The following is a 20,132-nucleotide window of genomic DNA, read 5'->3' on the forward strand; positions in this document are numbered from 1 at the left end:
CAGATTCAGACAATCCTTCCAGTCTTCTGGAGGAGAGGTCTTGAGGCATGAATTGGTCTTGTGAGTAGCACCCGAAAGGCAGTTATTGAAAACTTGTAATATACACGAAGTGCTAATGTTGCTGTAGTTCATTCACTTTGTTTTATACTATTCCGGTGTGAAAGTGGTTAGTTTATCCACTCTCCTGCTGACGGGCTTTTGGGTTGCTTCCAAAGTTTTTGTTATTGTGAATAGTGCTGCGCAAGAATTCTTGTATCTGTCTTTTTTTTTTTTTTCCTCCGTTTGGGGCTGAAAGTCACCCCAACTAGAGAATGTCTGAGTTGCAAGCTAAAATCAAATACCCTTTCCAGGTGGCATTCTGATTGCCCCTTGGGGTTGCTGTTGGCAGGAGAGGGTAAGCCTTTAAGTCTGGTTAGAATGTTGATCCCTTTTTAATAGGCAAGCAGTTTTTTGGGGAGGGAGGGGGGGAGGGCAAGTGGAAATACATCGTGTTGTTAAGGGAAGTCACCTATGGCACCATGTTGTCTAGAGACTGCTGCCTTGAGGGGTATTTTAACCTGAGAAAGGGGAGCTTGTCCATGTGGGTCTTTTGCTGTCCCTGATCTGTATCTGAGGATGATAGCCAGAAACGTGGTTGCCTTTGCTCTGGAATCCATCTGAGTGTGCTCTTGACAGCCCCTCTCTAGAGCTCTGGCCGGGCAGAGACGGAGAAGCAGAAGGGCAGAGTATCGGGGTCCTTATGCTGTCCTTAGCACCTTTGGCAAGAGGGAGCTTTGAGAAGACACTGTGCATTCCTGCCCTTGAGCCCTTGGCCCTAAATACTGCATCTCCAGTGCAGTGTATCCCAGCCATTCTGCACTCTCTGGAGAAGTGAAGGTATGTCTGTTTATATATGCATTTGTATTTACATATTCGAGCCGCAAGTATTTATTTAGATCCTGCCAACTTCCTAGGATTGTTATGAAACAACCAAGAAAGTTAACTGAAAGTGTTAGGAGTCTCACTGTGAGACAGTACACCATTGAGACAGAGTGGTAGGATTGAGAGGAGGGTGGGGTAGGACTTGTGCTGGGGAGGATTTGGGGTGGACCAGAGATGGTGCTTTTTCCTGCAATTCATGCTTTTTTTTAAAAAAACCCCAGCACATCCAGGCCCTTCACACTTGTGGAGAGAGTGCTTGGAACACATTCAGACTACATTCAACTTTCTGACTGATGTCTCTACCATATGTTAATCAGCCTTTCCAGTCCTGGTCCTGTGGGCCATGTGGAGACAGGAGGGTGCAGGGGTGAAAGGGAGGAGGGTCAGGCGTCTCAGTTGGAGTCCAGTGTCCCGGCAAGAGAGTAGTGGCAGCTGAGGGTGAAAGATGATGGGAGCCTAGTTGGAGGGACCCTTGCCTGCCAGGCAGAGGGACTAAACTTTTCTGTTGGGTAGGGGAAGTGATGGAAGGTAGGTATTTTAGCATGATCCTCGGAGGGGACAGGGTGGAATGGAGCTGGTGTGAGTGACTAGTGCGGGTGGTGTGCTGCAGTACTTTCTCCTCCTGAATCCCAAGAAGAGGGGCGCTCCTGTCACTTGGTGAGGCCCATGCTGAGGAAGCAGAGGTTGAGGGAAGGCCTTTCACCTCAGTAATCCCATGATGACTGCCAGTGACCTTGGGCCAGGGAATGAACCATGTGGGAGGTTTGGGAAATGGGAGGGAAAATGGAGGAATTATGATTCAGGCATGTAATTACTCAATCTCCCTCTGTTTCTTGCCACCTTCCTGTCTCTGGTTTGGAAATATGGGCCTTTTTCCTCTTTTTCCCAATAACCCTCTTTCTCCTGAGAGTAGGGCTCGTTTATGACTCATGCTGGTAAATATAAGGCCCAAGTCGCAGCCTGTGCCCTCCTACCCGGGCCCTGGCCACGTGCTCATGAGCGGTAACTCGGGGAAGGGGCCGCCACTGCATAGCAGTGCTCCTTGCCCTCTCTGGTGAAGAAATCTGGTAATCTAACCACCTTCCTCTGAGAATAGCGGTCCTCAGACCTCCGTGTGCATCGTGATCACCTGGAGAGCTTCCTGAAACACAGATTGCTGGACCCCATCTGGAGTCTCTGAGTCAGCAGATTCGGGTGGGGCTGAGAATTTGTGTTTCCAAGGCGTTCCCAGGTGATGGTGATGCTGCTGGTGGGGACCACACTCTGAGAACTACTTTCCTGGAGAAATTATCACTCCCAATTCAGCATCTCAGCTGAAGAGATGGCACAGTCAGAATCTTTGAGGAGGAGTGGGGAGGGGGGGCGCTTGCGCTGGCTTAAGGATGGGAGGGTTAAAAGGGGGAGATAGTGGTGCAGCAGGACATGGAGGGAGGGGGATGGGTGGGCTGGCGTCAGGGCAGGGAGAGTCTTTGCTGCAGGCAGAGCAGTGGTGCTGTCCTCCGGCCTGGCTTCTAGTAGAGAGAGGTTCCCTGCACCAGGAAAACCCAGTGTGCCTCTGCCTGCTGTAGCCTAGGGTCTTGTAAGGGGTCACTGTCTGGAAAGAGCCCACCTCCCTTTTCAGAGGACTCTTCTTAGCCATCTGGGGACTTCTTGCGAGAGGCCCTCGGTGGCACAGTCTGCCCACACAGTGTTGCTGCCGGGAGTTGGAGTTGGCATTTATGAGTGACCCTCCTGCTACAGCAAGAGAGTTGAGGTCTCAGCCTGATTGAGGAAATGATGATGGGGTGGAGGGTGGTCTTTTCCAACTCACTCTGATACTTGTGGTTAGCAGGACAGTGATGTGGCTTGTTTCTCTCCTGGTAACCACTAAAGAAGAGCCTCTGCAGGTCTTTAATGGAAAACTGTGGGGCCAGCAGCCCCAAGGGGCAGGGAAGCACCCCAGGCTGGATCGAACCTGGGAAAAAGAAGCCTTGCTCTTTAGACCAGGCTGGGTGCTGTGTTCTTCCACCTGGAACCCAGGGAACCTCCTACCTGGCCTCCTGGCTTCTGTTCTTGCCCACCTCCAGTCTGTTCTCCACACTGCAGCCAGACCAGTATACTAAAAACACAGATCTGGTGGTACCTCTGCTGAAAATGATCCCCACTGCCCTCCAGATGGGGTCTAGCCACCTTCGCGTGGCCTGTAGGCCTGTGCCTGCCCTGGCCCCTGCCACATCCTCTTCTGTACACCTGGGCTCTTAAGTTCTTAGATGCGGCATCTTGGCCGAGGCATTCCAAACGAAGCTGCATCTTTCTGGAACATTCTGCCCCATCCCCACCCTGTCACCTTCACCTGGCCCACTTCTACACGCCCTGGAGGTCTCAGCTAAAATAACGTCTCTTTCCGGAGGCCTCCCCTGACCCCTGACACTAGACTTGACCGCCCTGCTGTGTTCTCTAAGCTTCCTGTGCTCCTCGTTGTGACCTATGGCGGACGGTTTGTTTGGCTTGTTCCTCAGGCATCCACGCTGAGGCAACCCTGTGGTTTACTCTTGTTGTCCTGGTGTGTTTAGTAATAGCGCCTCCTTTCACTGGCAAGTGCGTTACTTTGGATAATAAATTATGGTCCAAGCTACTAAAAGTAGAGAATCAAAAAACGACACTTTCCAGACGTCCTTTCACTGGAATTCCCAATGTGACATGCATTCTGCCAATTAGCTACACTCCATCTAGTCTTAAATATGTAGATATCCTCTTCCTCAGGATGGACCCTGGGATGTCCATTTGCTGGTGTGGATCATGGCAGTTGCGGCATAATCCTGGAGCAGGCAGCTTCCTTGTGCCATAGCTTCCTGATGGTGGCGGCGGGCAGCAGCTCCTTGGCCGACTGGCTCTGCACTGTGATTTTGGGAGTAGCTCCTGGACACTCAGACTAGAGTCTGTTTTTTCAGCTCTTCCCATGATTCTCTGGGCCATTTAATATGTTACACAAAATCTCTGCTTAAATTGCCTAACTGAACCTGGATCAATACATAACCCTTGTCATCATTGTTCTAGTAAGTTGCTTGTTGAATTGTTTGTTTTCCCTGCTCTGTGAGGGCAGGTCCTAGGCATTCCCTAGCATTATTCCCGGTATGAAACCAGTAGGCAATGAATATGTGTTGAATGAATGAACTCTTGGACTGAGTTTTTTAAAGTCCGGCAGGTGTAGCTAGCCTTTTGTTCAATGAATATAAACAAAATTGAAGGAATGGGGATTGTTTAGTCTAGGGTAATAAGTGGTCTGGATATCTGACTTTGGGGAATGTCTGAAGGCCCCGGGGGCGGGGTGGGGAGCTGTGGTAGTGGGTGGGTTAGAATGTCTGTGGAAGGAGGCACTGAGCTACCTGTTCCTCATCAAGCTGTAGGGGCGATGCCAGCAGACATCAGTTAGATGGGAGGTTGGATTTGGCATCTTCCAGCAGAAATTCTCTGCTTCTCCCCACTCGTGTGCCCAGCACTGGTCCAGACACTATGCTATGGGGAAGCATAAGGGGAGGACCCCCTTGCCTTCAAGGAACAAAAATCTGTCTGGAAGGCTCCCTGGGAGACCAGGTCATTAGGAGTCCAAAGTAGCTGGAGATGAGTGCTCAAAGGGTGGTCCCAGAAGGCTTCCTGGAAGAGGAGGTAATCCAAGAATAGGCAGGTTCAGGTCTAGGTGAGGGGATTGGCCTGAGAGCTTGGAGAACAAGGAACAGAAGGAACAGACCTAAGTACCCGCTGTGCTATGACCTTTAAGCTCTCTCTCTCGTTTATCAGAATGCCCCTGAGAGCCTGGACATTTCATAGCCTAATTGTGCTGGGGGCACATGGTAGGTTAGTGGCAGGTCCCAAGTTTGAACCCAAGCCTGCCCAACTCATCATGCTGTCTGATTTAGCCACTAGATCATACATTTTACTTATTTATTTGACCCTGAATAACAAGTTGGGAAGTTTTGCTTCAAATGGGTGATGTAAGTGGTGGATGTGAGTACCTTGTTTCCTAAGCCACATGCCAGGCCCTGTGGTCTGACAAACAGGAGTGGACTTAGAGGGACAATAGGTCAGAATTTTGCAATGGAGTGTCTGGGAAATGTTGATGGATGAATGAGAATAGAGGTGACTCTTGCCCTGGCCTCTGATAGGGGGAGTCCTGCAGGCTCCTGCTTACCGAGCTTCCTGACTCAGTTAGTTGGTTTTGGAAGGTTTCCTTGCTCTGGCAAGCCCAGGCTCCGCTGGGACGGTAGAGCCTGGCAGATGCACAACTCTCCCCTGCTGGTCCAGCCCTCAGGGCTCAGCATGTGGCTAAATCAGCCGTCCCAGCCGCCTGTGCTGGCTGCCCAGGGCCCTGACGCCGCTGGCCTCTGCCCTTCCCAACCTCCCTCCCACGGGCAGTGACTCGCACAATGGGGGCTCAGTAAATATTGGTCCATGAACGGCAGGCTAGTGGTTCTAATTTTGTTCTCTGCTTCTGGGTCACCACTCTTTTTTTTTTTTTTTAAAGTTTTCCCATCCTGCCTGTCCCAGCGATGTGAGGTTCCATGGGGACAGTATAGTAAGTGGGTCACCAGTTCCAGGTACCCCCACTGCCCTCCTCCCTGCCGGCTCCCCTACGCTGTCAGTGGATATCTCCCACCCTGGGTGGCCTTTGGCTGAGCCAAAGCCTGAGGCTAAGGTTCTGGGAGTGCGAGCTGGAAGAGGAGAGAGCACATCCTTGTAGGGTATGTGGGAGAGCAGTTAGGAGGGAGGGCCTAGCGAAGCAGGAGAAGAAATGGCCTGTTGAGCCCTGGGCCTGTTGGGCAAGGCTGAGGACTTGCTTTCAGGCCGTGATATTTGCACTGTACTTGGGAGGGAGTTTCGTCTTGTCCGAGAGGAGAGTGGCCTCTTGGACAATGTTCATTTGGTGGGCAGGGAGGACCACAGGCTCAGTATTTTTTCTCAAAGCTTTTTGGACTCCAGAGAGCCTGTAGGGAGGGTATGTACTTCAGTACATGCCACGAGACTATTGGTTTTCTCACGGTGTCTATGGGGACTTACACAGAGAACTGTACCTTTGTTAGTTTGACCATGCGTGCTGGGAGCACACTAATTATTTATAGAACACTTGGCAGTCTGTGTAGTCACATTATTAATTTTACAGCTTCTAGGTTTTGTCCCATACTTAGAAAGTTCTCCCTAACTCCCTGATTATAAAAAAAATCACCCATGTTTTCTTATATTGTTGTACCTACACAACCCACTGGGACACATCAATGATGCATTTAAAAAGGTTAAAAACAAAACAAAACAAAACACTCCAAATCCCACCACTCAGAAATAGTCATCACTAATATTAGGTGAACATTATTCCAGACAACCTTCCAGACATGCTCACAGATAAAATGCATATAGAGAAATAGATATAAATACTCCAAAACGTGGGAGCACGTGACAAATTAGGAGATTGGGATAAACATATACATACTACTATATATAAAATAGATAACTAATAAAGACCTACTGTATAGCACAGGGAACTCTACTCAATATTCTGTAATAACGTATATGGGAAAAGAATCTGAAAAAGAATATATATACATATACATATATATATATACGTATATAACTGATTCACTTTGCTGTACACCTGAAACTAATACAACATTGTAAATCAACTATACTTCAATAAAAATTAAAGAAAATACTCCTATAAAAAAGTATGAAAACTTCCCTGAATGTAACCAAAGAAAAACTATAGTAAAATTAAAGGAATTATTAAACTATGAAGAAATGTGTCTTTCACAAGAGAGATGATTTCCTAAAAGACCCCAAAAAGACTAAACAAAAAAAGCTTGTGAGTCATATCTATAATTACTTGTTTCCATTTTAGATGGTATTTATTGACTCTGCTATGAAAAATGAGGACATTAGCTTTTTTTTCTTTATTTGGGTGCGTTGGGTCTTCGTTGTGGTGTGCGGGCTTCTCATTGCGGTGGCTTCTCTTGCTGCGGAGCATGGGTTCTAGGTGCGCAGGCTTCAGTAGTTGCAGCACGCGGGCTCAATAGTTGTGGCACGCGGGCTTAGTGCTCTGCGGCATGTGGGATCTTCCCGGACCAGGGCTCGAACCTGTGTCTCCTGCATTAGCAGGTGGATTCTTAACCACTGCACCACCAGGGAAATCCCAGGACATTAGCATTTTCACATTTTTTTCTCATCTCCTTTCTTTCCATCTCTTGATTATATTATTAAATTGTCCATGATTATAACGTTTAGATTCTGTCCTATAACCGTAATCCCCATAGTTTTTAATTATTTCTTATTTGAAGGGTTTTAATGCTTACCCATGGTTTTTGCATTCCTGAGCCTTCATTTTATTTTTCTACTAATTAGCTGCATTTCATTATCATGTCATTTTCTTCCCCCCTAGAAAGGGGACTGAAGTCTCTGACTTATTTCATGCTTGAGAATTTCTGCCTCTTGTCTTTACCAATTTGTACGACATCACAGCTGGGAATAATATTCATTGGTTCCTATTTTCCTTCTCTCAGAATTATGTAAACACTGTTGCATTTCTTCTGATGCTAAATGTTGCTATGGAGAAGATGACGGCAGTCTGAATTTTCTGCCACTTAAAAGAAGTTTTAGTACATTTCACAGTTTTTGGAAGAAAATATTATGGGACGGGGGAGTTACTTCTGGATTCCTGGAAAAGCCTTCTTTTTAAGTTTGGTAACTTCACTAGGCAGCATCCCAGTGTTGAGCCTTCTGCGTGAAATTTTTGTGGAGTACAGTGTATTATTGCAATCATCAGATTCTGTTTTTCCTTTCATTTCAGGGAAATCATGTGTTTTTTTATCTTTGAGCATATTTTTTATTCCGGTCTCAGGTTCTCTACTTCAGGAACACCAGTTATCCTGGCATTGGTGTCGTGTCGTCACTATGTGCTTTAATTTGTCTTTTCCGTCCGCATTCACTGTGCTTATCTCAAACCTTCTTTTGTCAGTATCTCTATTTGAAATTTCTGGCAGAATTCTGTTCTCCGTTCATTAGAATCTGTATATTAGTTCTTCAGTGATGTTTTGTTGGTCTTTTTTTGGTAAGCCTGCATCTCCTTTTGTCTTACAGCCCCACCTCTGAGCCCTGGTTTTATTGTGTGCATGTTCTAATTGAGTTATTCCACAGAGTGGGCAGTTTTGAGGGATTGCTGTCTCTGGAGTGATGTTTTCCTTTCCATCGACATCTTTGTCTCTGCGTGGTTGGCCTGCAGCTTCTCCTCGTCATATTCATGCTAGTGCTTTTTGGCTCTTTTGGCTCTAAAATAAGGCAGTGACTTTCTTCCCACCACTTTGAGGCTGGTTTGTCCCCAACCCCAGTGACAGCAGTGCCGAGTGCTGGGTATTTATGGCGTGTTCTCTGTAGCCTGAGTTGGGGGTGGAGGGCATGGATTGGGCCTGTGTTCTGAGACTTTGGTGGTGGCCCTGGTGGCGGCCCTGGACTGGGGAGGTGCTGTTGGAGGGGGAGGAGGACCCACTGGAATTGGACAGCTTCCCCAGTTCATTCAGCCTGCAGCCTTGCAGCCCTTATTTCCCTCAGAGGGAGTCAGCCCGTTGTTCTTGTTCCCCTGCCACCTGTTTCTTTGTTTCCCAGCACCTTTTCCCACTACTCCCCAGTGGAAGGGGAGGAAGACTTGGCAGCAGTCTGCCTCTCTTCAGATCTGGGGCGGTTTAGTGAGAATCCTCCTGGGGCCGGGCCAGGGCTAGGAGACCAGCCACGTGTGGTACCTCCTGCATTCCTTTCCTTGCCTCTGGTTTGGAAGTTATTATATCAGATTGTGTCTCTTTCCTTGTTTGCTTGCTGTGGGTGACTTTTTTTTTTGGGCTTGCTTTTTACTATTTTTGTTTTTAACTCAAAAGTTAGTTATCAGTTGAAGGAAAAATGCTGCCATTTCAGTTCTCCATCTTAATTCAGAAATCTTTATTTTTATATAGTGTCTCAACATACCTTATCTTTCTTAGTACTCAAAGAAAGCTCTGTGGGTTTGTTTTCCTCTTTCCAGTATAAGGAAGGCAACCTAGTGAGATCAGTGAGGTACAGATTGGACTTCTCCCACCAAACCCAGTGGTCCTTCTGTTGCCAGAGCTGCACTTTTCCTAGTTACCAGCACCCACAGCAGGGAAGACAAAGGCCAGAGTTTTTGAGTCCTCAGGGTCTCCACCTCCACCCTGAGGCCTGGCTTTGTCTTTGGTCTGCAAGTTTCGGGGATTTTTATACACGTCTCCTGAGGTGGGCTCTGGAAGTTGCCCCCTTGGCTCACCCAGACCATGTGTGTCTGTTTTACCCCTCACCGGTTAACCTTTCGTGGGGAGTGTCCACTGGGGAGACATTCCTATTAGGCTGACGGGTCACAGCCTTAGAATGGGGAGGGGATGGGGACTGAAGGAAGACCAGTCTATTTGACAGTCTTCTGCAGCAATGAGCTGTGGGGAGAGAGCCCCCAGGGAGATGGCAGCCGCCTTGTGGTTGTTAGTTGGGTATGAGAGCACAGGCACCTCAGAGACGCCCTGCTGTCTGTCCCCAAGAGGAATATAAGAGAACTTGATGCCTCTTTTTACATCCTTTGGATTTCAGGTGGGGAGGAGACAGTTGAGGAGAAGGCTTAAGATGATTCACTAAGGCCAGTCAGTAGTGCAGCCAAGGACCTCGGGAGCCATCACTCATGTCACTGTAGCCTCTCCTTTTCCCCTGCCCCCTCACCTGCACCTCCTTATCTACCCGTCTGACCCCCTGGTCATTCTTTAGTGTGGACCATCAGTCTTGTTTTTTGTTTTTTGTTTTTTTTTGGCTGCGTTGGGTCTTTGTTGCTGCGCGCAGGCTTTCTCTAGTTGTGGCGAGTGGGGGCTACTCTTCCTTGCGGTGCGCAGGCTTCTCATTGCAGTGGCTTCTCTTGTTGTGGAGCACAGGCTCTAGGCACGTGGACTTAAGTAGGTGTGGCACGTGGGCTCAGTAGTTGTGGCTCACAGGCTCTAGAGCACAGGCTCAGTAGTTGTGGCGCACGGGCTTAGTTGCTCCGCGGCATGTGGGATCTTCCCGGACCAGGGCTCGAACCCATGTCCCCTGCATTGATTGGCAGGCGGATTCTTAACCACTGTGCCACCAGGGAAGTCCTGGACCCTCAGTCTTTTCTCAGTTTTAACTCAAGTGCTTTGCAAAAGCCCAATTCAGACTGCCCTTACACACACGCCACGCCTTGGCCTGCCGCTGACCAGCATCGCAGCTGAAGAATTCGAGTCTTCCAATTCACTGTGCTCCCACCTAGCCCGTGCTTTGAGGGGGCGCAGAGTAGGCATAGGGCGCTGCACAGAGAAGATAGGGTCCCAAACACATCCTTTGCCCATTTCCTGTGACTTACCAGTTGGCCTTGGAAACCGCTGTGCCTTAGCCATGTTTGTCTCTGGAGCATTAGATCTTACCTTCCGCGTTCCATTCCTCAGCCCAGAGGAATCTGAGAGGGAGAACGGTGGGCTGTCTGGCCAGCTCGTGGTCAGGAAAGGGAGTGGATGTTGGGAGGCCCAGCAGCTCCCAGGCCCCACAGGTCTCCGTTGCCTGTTCTGCTCACATCAATGTCCAGTCCCTGGACCAAGCATCACGGAAAGTCACTACTCTGTCCCCACGAAGAGAAGTAAATGTTTGCTCATCTCTGAGACAGTGGGTGGGCATGGAAAAAATGCAGCATGGTAAATATAAGAGTAAAGTTATGTCCACGGGACAGAAGTGCCGCTTCCAGGATGAGATATTTCTGAGCCGGGTGAAGGGACCACAGGCAGGTGGAATCTGATTTGGGAGCCTCCAAGGTAGGAAGGCACTTCTGAAGCTCCACAGAGGGTCCAGAGCCAAAGCATCTCCTGTCGACTCTCACCTCACCCTGCACCCGACCCCGTCCCGGGGAGGTTGGGTCTGGTGCCTTGAAGACAGACCTAAGGCACTAAAATAATTTACTTCTTGGAACCTGAGCCAGGTGAACAAAGGGGTGGAGAAGACTCCAGCTTCTCTTTAGTCGGGGAGCCTGGTCCTCTGAGCCAACAGCATACTCGAGCCTTTGTCTGTCTGCAGCTTGTTTGTTTTTATTTTTATTATTATTATTTTTTTGCGGTACGCGGGCCTCTCACTGCTGTGGCCTCTCCTGTTGCGGAGCACAGGCTCCGGACGTGCAGGCTCAGCGGCCATGGCTCACGGGCCCAGCCACTCCGCAGCATGTGGAATCTTCCCGGACCGGGGCACGAACCCGTGTCCCTTGCATCGGCAGGTGGACTCTCAACCACTGTGCCACCAGGGAAGCCCTGCAGCTTGTTTTTAATGCCTGGCCCCATGGGCTCTTCTTACTCCTCCTGGAAGGAAGGTGGTCTTGAGGGCGGCTGGCTCAGCTCCCCGGCGGGAACGGCCCACCTGGGGCCGCCCATTTCCATGGACTTAATAGAACGGGCTTGGGCTTCCTCCTGCAGCTGGAGCTGGAGGCGAGGACCCCTGCCCAGCCTCACCATCCCGCTGCTCCGGAGCTGTATGTGTCCTCTTCCTCTCTTCTTTCTTTCCTCCAAAGAATCTCTTATAAACTTTCTTTTTTTTCCTAAGAATAACTTACATCTCCTTTGGAGCAGAAAGCTCCCCTTTCATGTTTGCCAAAAAGCCAGGGTCACTTGGATTTGAAGTGTCTTTAACGAGTCCAGGGTCCCTGGACCAGGACTCCTTACTGCCCTCCAGCTGTTTCTACATTCTCCTCTGACTTTCCGGGGTGGGCATCCTGTCTGGAGTGCAGGCCAGGTGGGAGGGCTCCGCCCCACCCACTCCCAGGGGCCTCTGGGTCACTGAAGAGCAAACGCTGAGTTGATGCTTACCTTGACGTGAACGCCTGTCCGGGTACAGCTACAAGTACCCCAGGTGTCTCGGCCTTGAAGTGTTTTTGCGTGTCTCTTGTTTGTGAGTGTTCTGAAGTTGCTGCAGATGGATTTGATTGTTTGTTTTGTTGAAGTGATTCTGCAGAGGGAACCCTGTAACACAGCCTGTCTGTGTCACACACTTGGGGGGTTTCCTTCACAGGTCTTCAGGGCACCTTACGCCTGGATTTGGGGTGCTTGCTGGGACTGGTAGAAACTGGGGTAGATCTGCCCAGAGACACGCGGGCTTTGGTGGCTTCTGCATGGGACCTGGGGCATGTATGTGTGTGTCTCCACACAGAGGGGACAGTGGCTAAGAGTGCCCTGACTTTAGTGTCGTTCAGACCTGGCTTCAGTTCACGGAGAATTCGATTTCTGGTCTACTTGCTGGTTATGGGCCACGTTCCCTGATCCCCAAACCCCAGTTTCCTCATCTGTTTTGTGGGGATAAATGTCCTGCCTTCTCTTAAAGGAATCAGTGAGTGTCAGGTGCTTCAGGTAAGGTCACACTGGGACTGCTAACTGCTGTCCTCATCTCTTTGCCCCCCCTTTCCTAAACCCATGCAGCCCTCCTCCCCTTTGTTTTAACAGTACAGCACACGCCTTAGACAAATCACAGTGTGGTCGGGTGGAGAACAGCTTTCTTTGTACAGTGGGGTTTAGCTGTTTTGGATAAGGTCCACCCTACTAACTATAAGTTAACTTTTGGGTCTTGGTGGAGACTTGAGAGCTTTTAGTTTCAGAGTAGCACTTGTACAGACTATCGTTTTTGCTGATGCCTAATCCATTCATTTGTGTGACTCAAAGTATATTCACTGAAGAGTGATGGTTTATGTCTCCAGATTCTGTGCGTGCCCCACATGTGGAACCTAAAGCCTGGAATGTCCCGGGTATGCTTGTGGTCGGGGACTTGTGCGATGTAGGCGTGGAGTAAAGTCGGCCACTGTGCTTCCATTGGCAGCTTAATATCTGAGAGGGAGTCAAAGTGGAGGAGCCCTGCCAATTATAAGTCTTACGATAATCATAGCCATGTTTTATCGAGCGCTTTCTTGAGTCTAGTCCCTTGCCAAAGCTCATGTCGTTAAATCTTCACAATAGTCCAATGAGGCGGGTACAGATTTTATAGATGAGAAAACTGAGGTGTGGAGAGAGAGGCTACGTAACTTGGCCAAGGTCACTGCTGGGAAGCAGCAGTGTGGAAATTCAAGCCAGGTCTTCCTGACCCTAAAGGCCATGGTACGCTCTATCACCGCTCTGGGTGATTGTAGAATGTTGACTCTGGTTACATAACTTGCCCAAGATCACACAGCTGGTAAACGGCAGAGTCAGGATGCAGATAAGCCTGCTCTTAACCACTTTGCTCTGGTTCCTCTGTCCCAAGCAAGGTCGGGGAGATGGAGTGATCCACGTGAGGCATCATGCCAGAGCCCCGGGTGTCCCCGAGGAAGCATGGGAATAACTACAGTGCCTGGGCTCCTAGGCCTGGATTAAATAGGAGGCTCATTTTCCCCTCCTGGTGTTTGTTTATTTCACAAGTTTAAATTATAACTATACTAAGGGAAATGATTAACAAAAGAAAAATCATCCATCCTGCTACTGGAAGGTTTCATTTTTTCTCTGTTCCTTCTCAGTTCTTAACTCTGATTACATAATTGTTCTGCTTCTTTATTTAACATTAAACTCACGATTCTCCTTTTTATAGCTGCATACTATTGCATGAAATTGATGTAATCCACTTGACCACAACACATCTTTCTGCCAATAGCCTTTTTATTTTTGGATTGCTTCTCTTAGTGTAAATTCTAGAAGTAGAGTTATTAAAGGATTTAAATACATTTATTATCATATAACTTTTCCAGAGTCATATTATGTATACAGCCCCCAGAAGTATGTTATTCTGTTGTTTAACCTCACTAACATTTGGTTTTATATCTTTTTTAAAAAATGTGTTTTGCTATTTTAATAAGTAGCAAAGTAGCACCCTCCATCTTTTAAATTTGTATTCTTAACAAGCCGGGGAGACTGAGTATTTTTCATGTTGGTTCCCTAATTTAGGTAGTATAGAAATAATCCTTTGGCATGTTTGATGGTGTATAATTTTTCCAGTCTGTTTTTTATCCCCCCTCTTTAAGTGGTGGTGTTCTTTTTTTTTTTTTAGATTTTCCTTTGGAGAATTTCAAACATATACAAAAGTAGAGAGAATAGTATCATGGATTCCCACCTACCCATCACTCATTTCCAACAATTATCAACTCATGCTCAGTCTTGTCTCATCTGTGCTCTAATGCAAATATCCACTCCTTGGTTATTTTGAAGCAAATCCCAAGTAAGATATTTAATCCATGATGATTTCAGTATCTCTAAAAAGATAAGGACTTTAAACACCCATAGTTTTTCTGTACTTTTTTCTTTTCAAATTTGGTCAAACCTATTGAATTTGTTTTTTTATCTTCTGTTTCAAAAGAAGGATTTTTCTCAAAAACTAGGCAGAGGCCTTATAGAAGGGGTGAAGGGTCAGTTTTTGTTTTTTGTTTTTTTTTTTAATTTTATTTATTTATTTTTGGCTGTGTTGGGTCTTCATTTTTGTGCGTGGGCTTTCTCTAGTTGCGGCGAGCGGGGGCCACTCTTCATCGCGGTGCGCGGGCCTCTCACTGTCGCAGCCTCTCTTGCTGCGGAGCACAGGTTCCAGATGCACAGGCTCAGTAGTTGTGGCTCACGGGCCTAGTTGCTCCGCGGCATGTGGGATCTTCCCAGACCAGGGCTCGAACCCGTGTCCCCTGCATTGGCAGGCAGATTCTCAACCACTACACCACCAGGGAAGCCCGAAGGGTCACTTTTGACACCAACTGGATTCAGAGTCTGAAGAGAGACCCTCCTGTTTGGAGCACAGCTGACGGGTCTGGTGTGGAAGGAGAGGATGGGTGTCCTAAGCCTTGCCCTCACCTGGTCTTCTCCTCTTGCAGCCTCACCTGTCACCATGAAGCTGCTGCACCCAGCCCTCCCCAACTGCCTCCTGCTGGCTCTGCTCGCTGTGTGGACAGCTGCTCCTGAGGCTCATGCTGTGTCCGTGGGGACACCCGCCATCAGCGCAGCCTCTTTCTTGCAGAACCTCATGCATCGCTACGGGGAGGGCGACAGCCTCACCCTGCAGCAGCTGAAGGCCCTGCTCAACCACCTGGACGTGGGAGTGGGCCGGGATAACGTCTCCCAGTCCGTGCAGGGACCGAGGAACCTCTCGACGGTAAGGCTCCCTGGCTCTGCCCAGCACCGTCTCTGTCCTTTCAAGCTTCCCAATCTAGTTGGGGACGGGCAAGCCTTGATGACAGAGCAGAGGGGCCAATTCTTCCCCTGCGGTCGGGATCAGCTAGTCTGAGTCTCCAGCAGCACCTCCCAGCCTCCTACATGGGTGTTTTGAAGCCCTTAGCAAAGGGCAGCCATGAAGTAGGGGCTCTCAGCCCTCCAGACCCTTCCTCAGAGCCGCACTGGGATCTCCTGGAACTGCTGGTAAGCTGGAGCTCCCGGGTCAGCTAATATTTCTTATAGAGTTTCTGCAAAGCCCTTTGCCCCTTATCCTAGGTGAGCCTCAAAGTACCTCTACGTGCAGGTGGCAGATCTTCATTATATCCTGTATATACTGAGATACTAAGGGACCCACAGTGAGTTCTGGAGGGACCAGGATTAAAACTCAGGTCTTTTGGCTCCTGGTTCTCTGTTCTGTCTTCCATATCTTCTTGGCTAATCAGAGTCAGAGGCTGTGTGTGGCAGCCAAATATAAGTCAGCCAGCAACGTCTTTGCATATCTACTTTGTTCCCTGTGCTGAGTGTGGTGAGAAATAGAGGAAAATGAGTCATGTTTAGGGAGTTTACTGTTGAGATGGGGAGCTCAGCCAACCAAGAACAGAGTTAACTGATATTCAGATGAAGTGCTAGTTGCTGTGGCTTGGATAGTCATTATAGGATTCAGAAATGAGAGAAGCGGGTGAGTGTGCACTAGATGGTCAAGGAAGCTTCTGTGTGGGGTGTCCTGGAGCTTCGCCTTGAAGGAGAGCGGAGTTTGGAGAGACCGAGTCTCTAGGCTGGGGGAGCCATGTGGCGTGTATGCAGAACCACAGGGGCGTGGTGCACGTCTGAGTCGGAGGGGTGGCTGCCTTGGGGGGCTCATGCAGCCTGACCCCAGAGGCCTCCCGGCTCAGCAGCAGGATCTTGGGGTCACTGAGTCCAGCCCCCAGCATTTTTTTTTTTAAGATTTTTTTGATGTGGACCATTTTTAAAGCCTTTATAGAATTTGTTGCAGTATTGCTTCAGTTTTGTTTTTTGGTTTTCTGGCCGCGAGGCATGTGGGATCCCAGCCTCCCTGACCAGGGATTGAACCCGCACCCCCTGCATTGGAAAGCGAAGTCTTAACCACTGGACCCCATGGAAGTACCAGGCCCAGAAACCCTCACGCGTCGGCACTCCCAGAGGGCTGGTTCCCTCAGAGACACAGCCACGTGAAACCAAACTCAGCGAAAGGCTGACGTGTAACTGTTTAATTAGAAGTAGAATGGCAGTGTTTCATGGGAACGGTGTGTGAGAACCACTTAACCTGATGCTTCCCAAGGGAACTCAGAGCTCATGCCCACTGGGCAGCCCACACTTGCTCCATGGCAGACCCTGAGTCTTCAGATTTCCCCCCGCTTCCTTTCCCAATCTCTGCCAACACATCCTGCAGTCTGGGGACATTACTGTATATGGTCCAGGAGACTACTGTTCCTCTTAGACACCTGTGCTCAATAGCTCTGGAGAAGTATGTGAAATCTGCATTTTACTGTCATAGCTCCCTGGGCTGTTGTAATGTGGCCAGATTTGGTATCTGGGAGAAGCTGTATCTTCAGGTATGCACATAGAGGCATGTTCCCCAGAAGCCACACCCTGGTCATAATGATTGGAATTCGATTGTTCCCAGAACTTCTAGGTAGCCATTTACAGATGGGTGAGTGGAAGGTATGTATGGGTGGCTGATCTCTAAGATTACTTATCAGTCTTTCAAGTTTAGGGACGACTTTGCTCTCATCCTTGGACATTAGTCTGCAGGTTCCGTGAAATTTGGACAGTTGCATCTTGTGTTTTCCGTCTTGGAAGGCTCATCAGGGGCAAGGTGTGACTTTGGGTCCTAAGAAGCTTTCTGCCCCTCCCACTTGGTTTCAGTGCTTCAGTTCTGGAGACCTCTTTGCTGCCCACAACCTCAGCGACCAGTTGCGGATTGGGGGGCGTGAGTTCCAGGAGTTCTGCCCCACCATCCTCCAGCAGCTGGATTCCCGGGCCTGCTCCTCCGAGAACCAGGAGAATGAGGAGAACGAGCAGACAGAAGAGGGGAGGCCCAGCTCAGTTGAAGGTGAGCCAGCACGGGAAGGCAGGGCCTGGTGTCCGTGCTTGTCTGCATGAGGACCGCTGGGCTGATCAGATAGAGCTGCCCGCTGAATGTTTGACCGGTTATCATCCTCTTATCATCGTTGGGAGGGGCGAGTTAGAGTAATGACTATACCGGTATCTCCTGTACTCCCAAGACCGGTCCAGCACATTGCCAGGCCGGGCAGCGTGGCTGGTGAGCGTTCCGTCGTGGGGCTTTTGGACCAGCCTCGGGGTGCTCTTTTTGGTCACTTTTCCGTTTTGGTTTTCATTAAATTACCGGGGGGCCAACACCTTGATTTTTGAGTTTAGCATTTAAGGCCTTTCACAGTCTGCCCTTGGCCCACTTCACCCACTTCATCCTCCTCCCCCTCCCCTGCCTGGTACCCCTGCTCCAGCCGCAGTGGTTCACCGTGGCCTGTGTGTGCACACGGCTCCCTTGGGCCTGGATCGACCTTCTGCAATCCTGTCGTGCTGGTGTGAGCAGCCTGGCACTTGGTACCTAGCATGTGCCACCTGTGTCACACCCCACGTCGTTTCCTGCTGTCGTTATTTAACTCCTGTGGTCTATAGCCTTTCATCTGCCCCTCCATCTGAAAGGTAAGCTGCTTTTGGATAGCAGCTTTGGTGTATATTTTTAGGCTTCTCCACAGCACCCAGCAAGAGGTGGACTCAAGCATTTACTGATGGGTTGGCAGATCTCTTTCTGCCCCGATTGCAGCTGAGTTCAGAATGGGCTGCCCCCCGGCAGCAAGAGTACCTCCACCCTCAGTAATGGAGGCCCTCGTCTGTTCTTGTTCCTCCACAGTGTGGGGCTTTGGTTTCCTCAGTGTCTCACTGATTAACCTGGCCTCTCTCCTGGGAGTCCTCGTCCTGCCGTGCACGGAGAAAGCGTTTTTCAGCCGTGTGCTCACTTACTTCATCGCCCTGTCCATTGGAACGCTGCTCTCTAACGCGCTCTTCCAGCTCATCCCAGAGGTGCAGTAGAAAAGAAACGTGCGCGTCCTGTCTCCCTGGGCCGTCCCCGCCCCGACCCTGTGCTCCAAGGCACCTGACAGCCGCCACCTGAAACATTAACTTCTTCCTCATGTCAAGGGATGCAAATGACTTCTGCCTCTGGATCTCAAGGGCCTCCTCTCACTCCTGGGGCACCCAGGTTTGCCTCTGGCCTCTTCAGGGGATGTCAGATGCAAGGCTCTCAGCACTTGTCCCCCATGCTGGGGACCTGTCAGCCTCCTTCCCCAGTCAGTGCCTTTCCTAAGCCCTGTCGGCAGGGCTGGAAAGGAAAGCAGCCGGTGGTGGCTGTCCCTGCCCTTGGTCCTCCAGACCCCCTCTGTTCTAAATAGAGGACCTGGCCGTACTCAGGTGTGGCCACCAAGAGATGATCCACCTGGAATGAAGTGGAAGGAAAGAGGTTACCGACTGAAAAGTTGTATTGACCTAAAAAGTACGTGATCCTTTTTTTTTAAGCAGGCCCTAATCCACAGTATAGAGGGCCAAACATAGAATCAAGACTATTTAATGAAAAAAGCGAAATCAAAATTACCAAATAAAGGAAAGGGACCCACCGTCCTTCACACCTTGCATCTTGACTTTTTCCTGATAGGACTGACTTCCTGGCACCCTTACTTGACTGTTCTGAAATGTTTGTTGATTTTGTTCTTTAATTGTAACCACTGAGGAGCTAAAAAAAATAAGACCCAAGGTGACAGTCTGCCCACCTGTCAGCTCAGGCAAGGACGTGCAGTGGGGCGATGGGTGATGTGTGGACCTTCTTTGGGAATGTTGATGGCCGCCTTCCATAGGCAGCTGCCTGGCCTTTCCAATCAAAGGACTCTACGGGATGCCCATCCTTGCCTTGCCTGTTCCCTCTTCATGATGAGGAGAGAAATCTGGTTGAAGGTGAACCATCTTGATGCTATGTCAGAATTCCACATGAATCTAGCAAGCACTTCTCAGGGCAGGCCTCATCTTGGGCTACTTTTTTTTCGGCTCCAGAAATTAAATTTATTAATTTTTTTTCAAGATTGGAAATGAAATGCTGTGTTGCCTGTTGAATGGGAATACAATAATGGTACATACTCCGCCCCTGGGCTCACAGGGGAGGCCTCATCCTGGCTCACTTTTGTCCTGCCCGGAGTGTGTGACACTGGGAAATGGTAGAGGAAATATTTTTTGACGGGGTGATCTTGGAACTCTGTTCTCTACACTGCAGCCCTCTCAAAGCAAATGGAAACAAACAAATAAAGCAAAACCTGAGGGAATTCCCTGGTGGCCTAGTGGTTAGGATTCAGGGTTTCCTGTACCATGGCCTAGGTTCAGTCCCTGGTCGGGGAACTGAGATCCTGCAAGTTTCGGGGCATAACCGAAAACAAAAAGAAAAAACAAAACAAGGTCATAGGAAAAAAACAAAACCTGAGATGTTAAGAGAATGGATTTTGTGGCCATCGGGCCTTACTTGTCCGTCCCTTCTGCCCTGCACAGAGCAGACCAGGTGTGGGGAGTGTCCCATGTGCCTGCATAGCGAGGGTCAGACGTGCCAACACGGCAGCCCAGTGATCTGTCGGTCTCTTCCCCTTGCTCTGGTTTCCTGTTCCCTAAAGCTCTCGAGTCCAAAGTCTGCTAGGCAGCCCCTGGCTAGGCCTGAGCACACCTCGGCTACAGGCCAAGGCAGGACCTGCCCTGCCAGGCACAGCAGCTAGCAGGTGGGACTCAGCAGCCACCAGGCAGCAGGGGCGAGAGACGCGGGGTTCCAAGGCCACCGCGAGTTCCTCCCCGTTTCTCCTGAGCCGATTGAAGGAAATTTCATTGGACTTGAATCACTAACAAATGTTCTGTTTCTCTCTCCCTCCCTGCTTGTCTCTCTGATTTTTCTTGTTTTGCCTCCTTTGTTAATATCCACCAAAACCCCCTCCCACT

At 49.4% G+C, this 20,132-nt stretch overlaps 1 protein-coding gene across 1 annotated transcript in view; it reads left to right on the forward strand.

The window, feature by feature from the left end:
- The window catches only part of SLC39A14 (solute carrier family 39 member 14), a 47,719-nt gene that overhangs the window by 17,102 nt on the left and 10,485 nt on the right, over positions 1-20,132 (forward strand). The window contains exons 2-3 of the mRNA XM_060155652.1: positions 14,789-15,066; positions 17,013-17,199. Of these exons, the coding sequence (XP_060011635.1) occupies positions 14,803-15,066; positions 17,013-17,199 (451 nt within the window). The 5' untranslated portion in view covers positions 14,789-14,802. The remainder of the gene's footprint in view (positions 1-14,788; positions 15,067-17,012; positions 17,200-20,132) is intronic.

The sequence above is a fragment of the Lagenorhynchus albirostris genome, chromosome 7 (genome assembly GCF_949774975.1).
Source record: "Lagenorhynchus albirostris chromosome 7, mLagAlb1.1, whole genome shotgun sequence".
Classification (NCBI taxonomy): Eukaryota; Metazoa; Chordata; class Mammalia; order Artiodactyla; family Delphinidae; genus Lagenorhynchus; species Lagenorhynchus albirostris.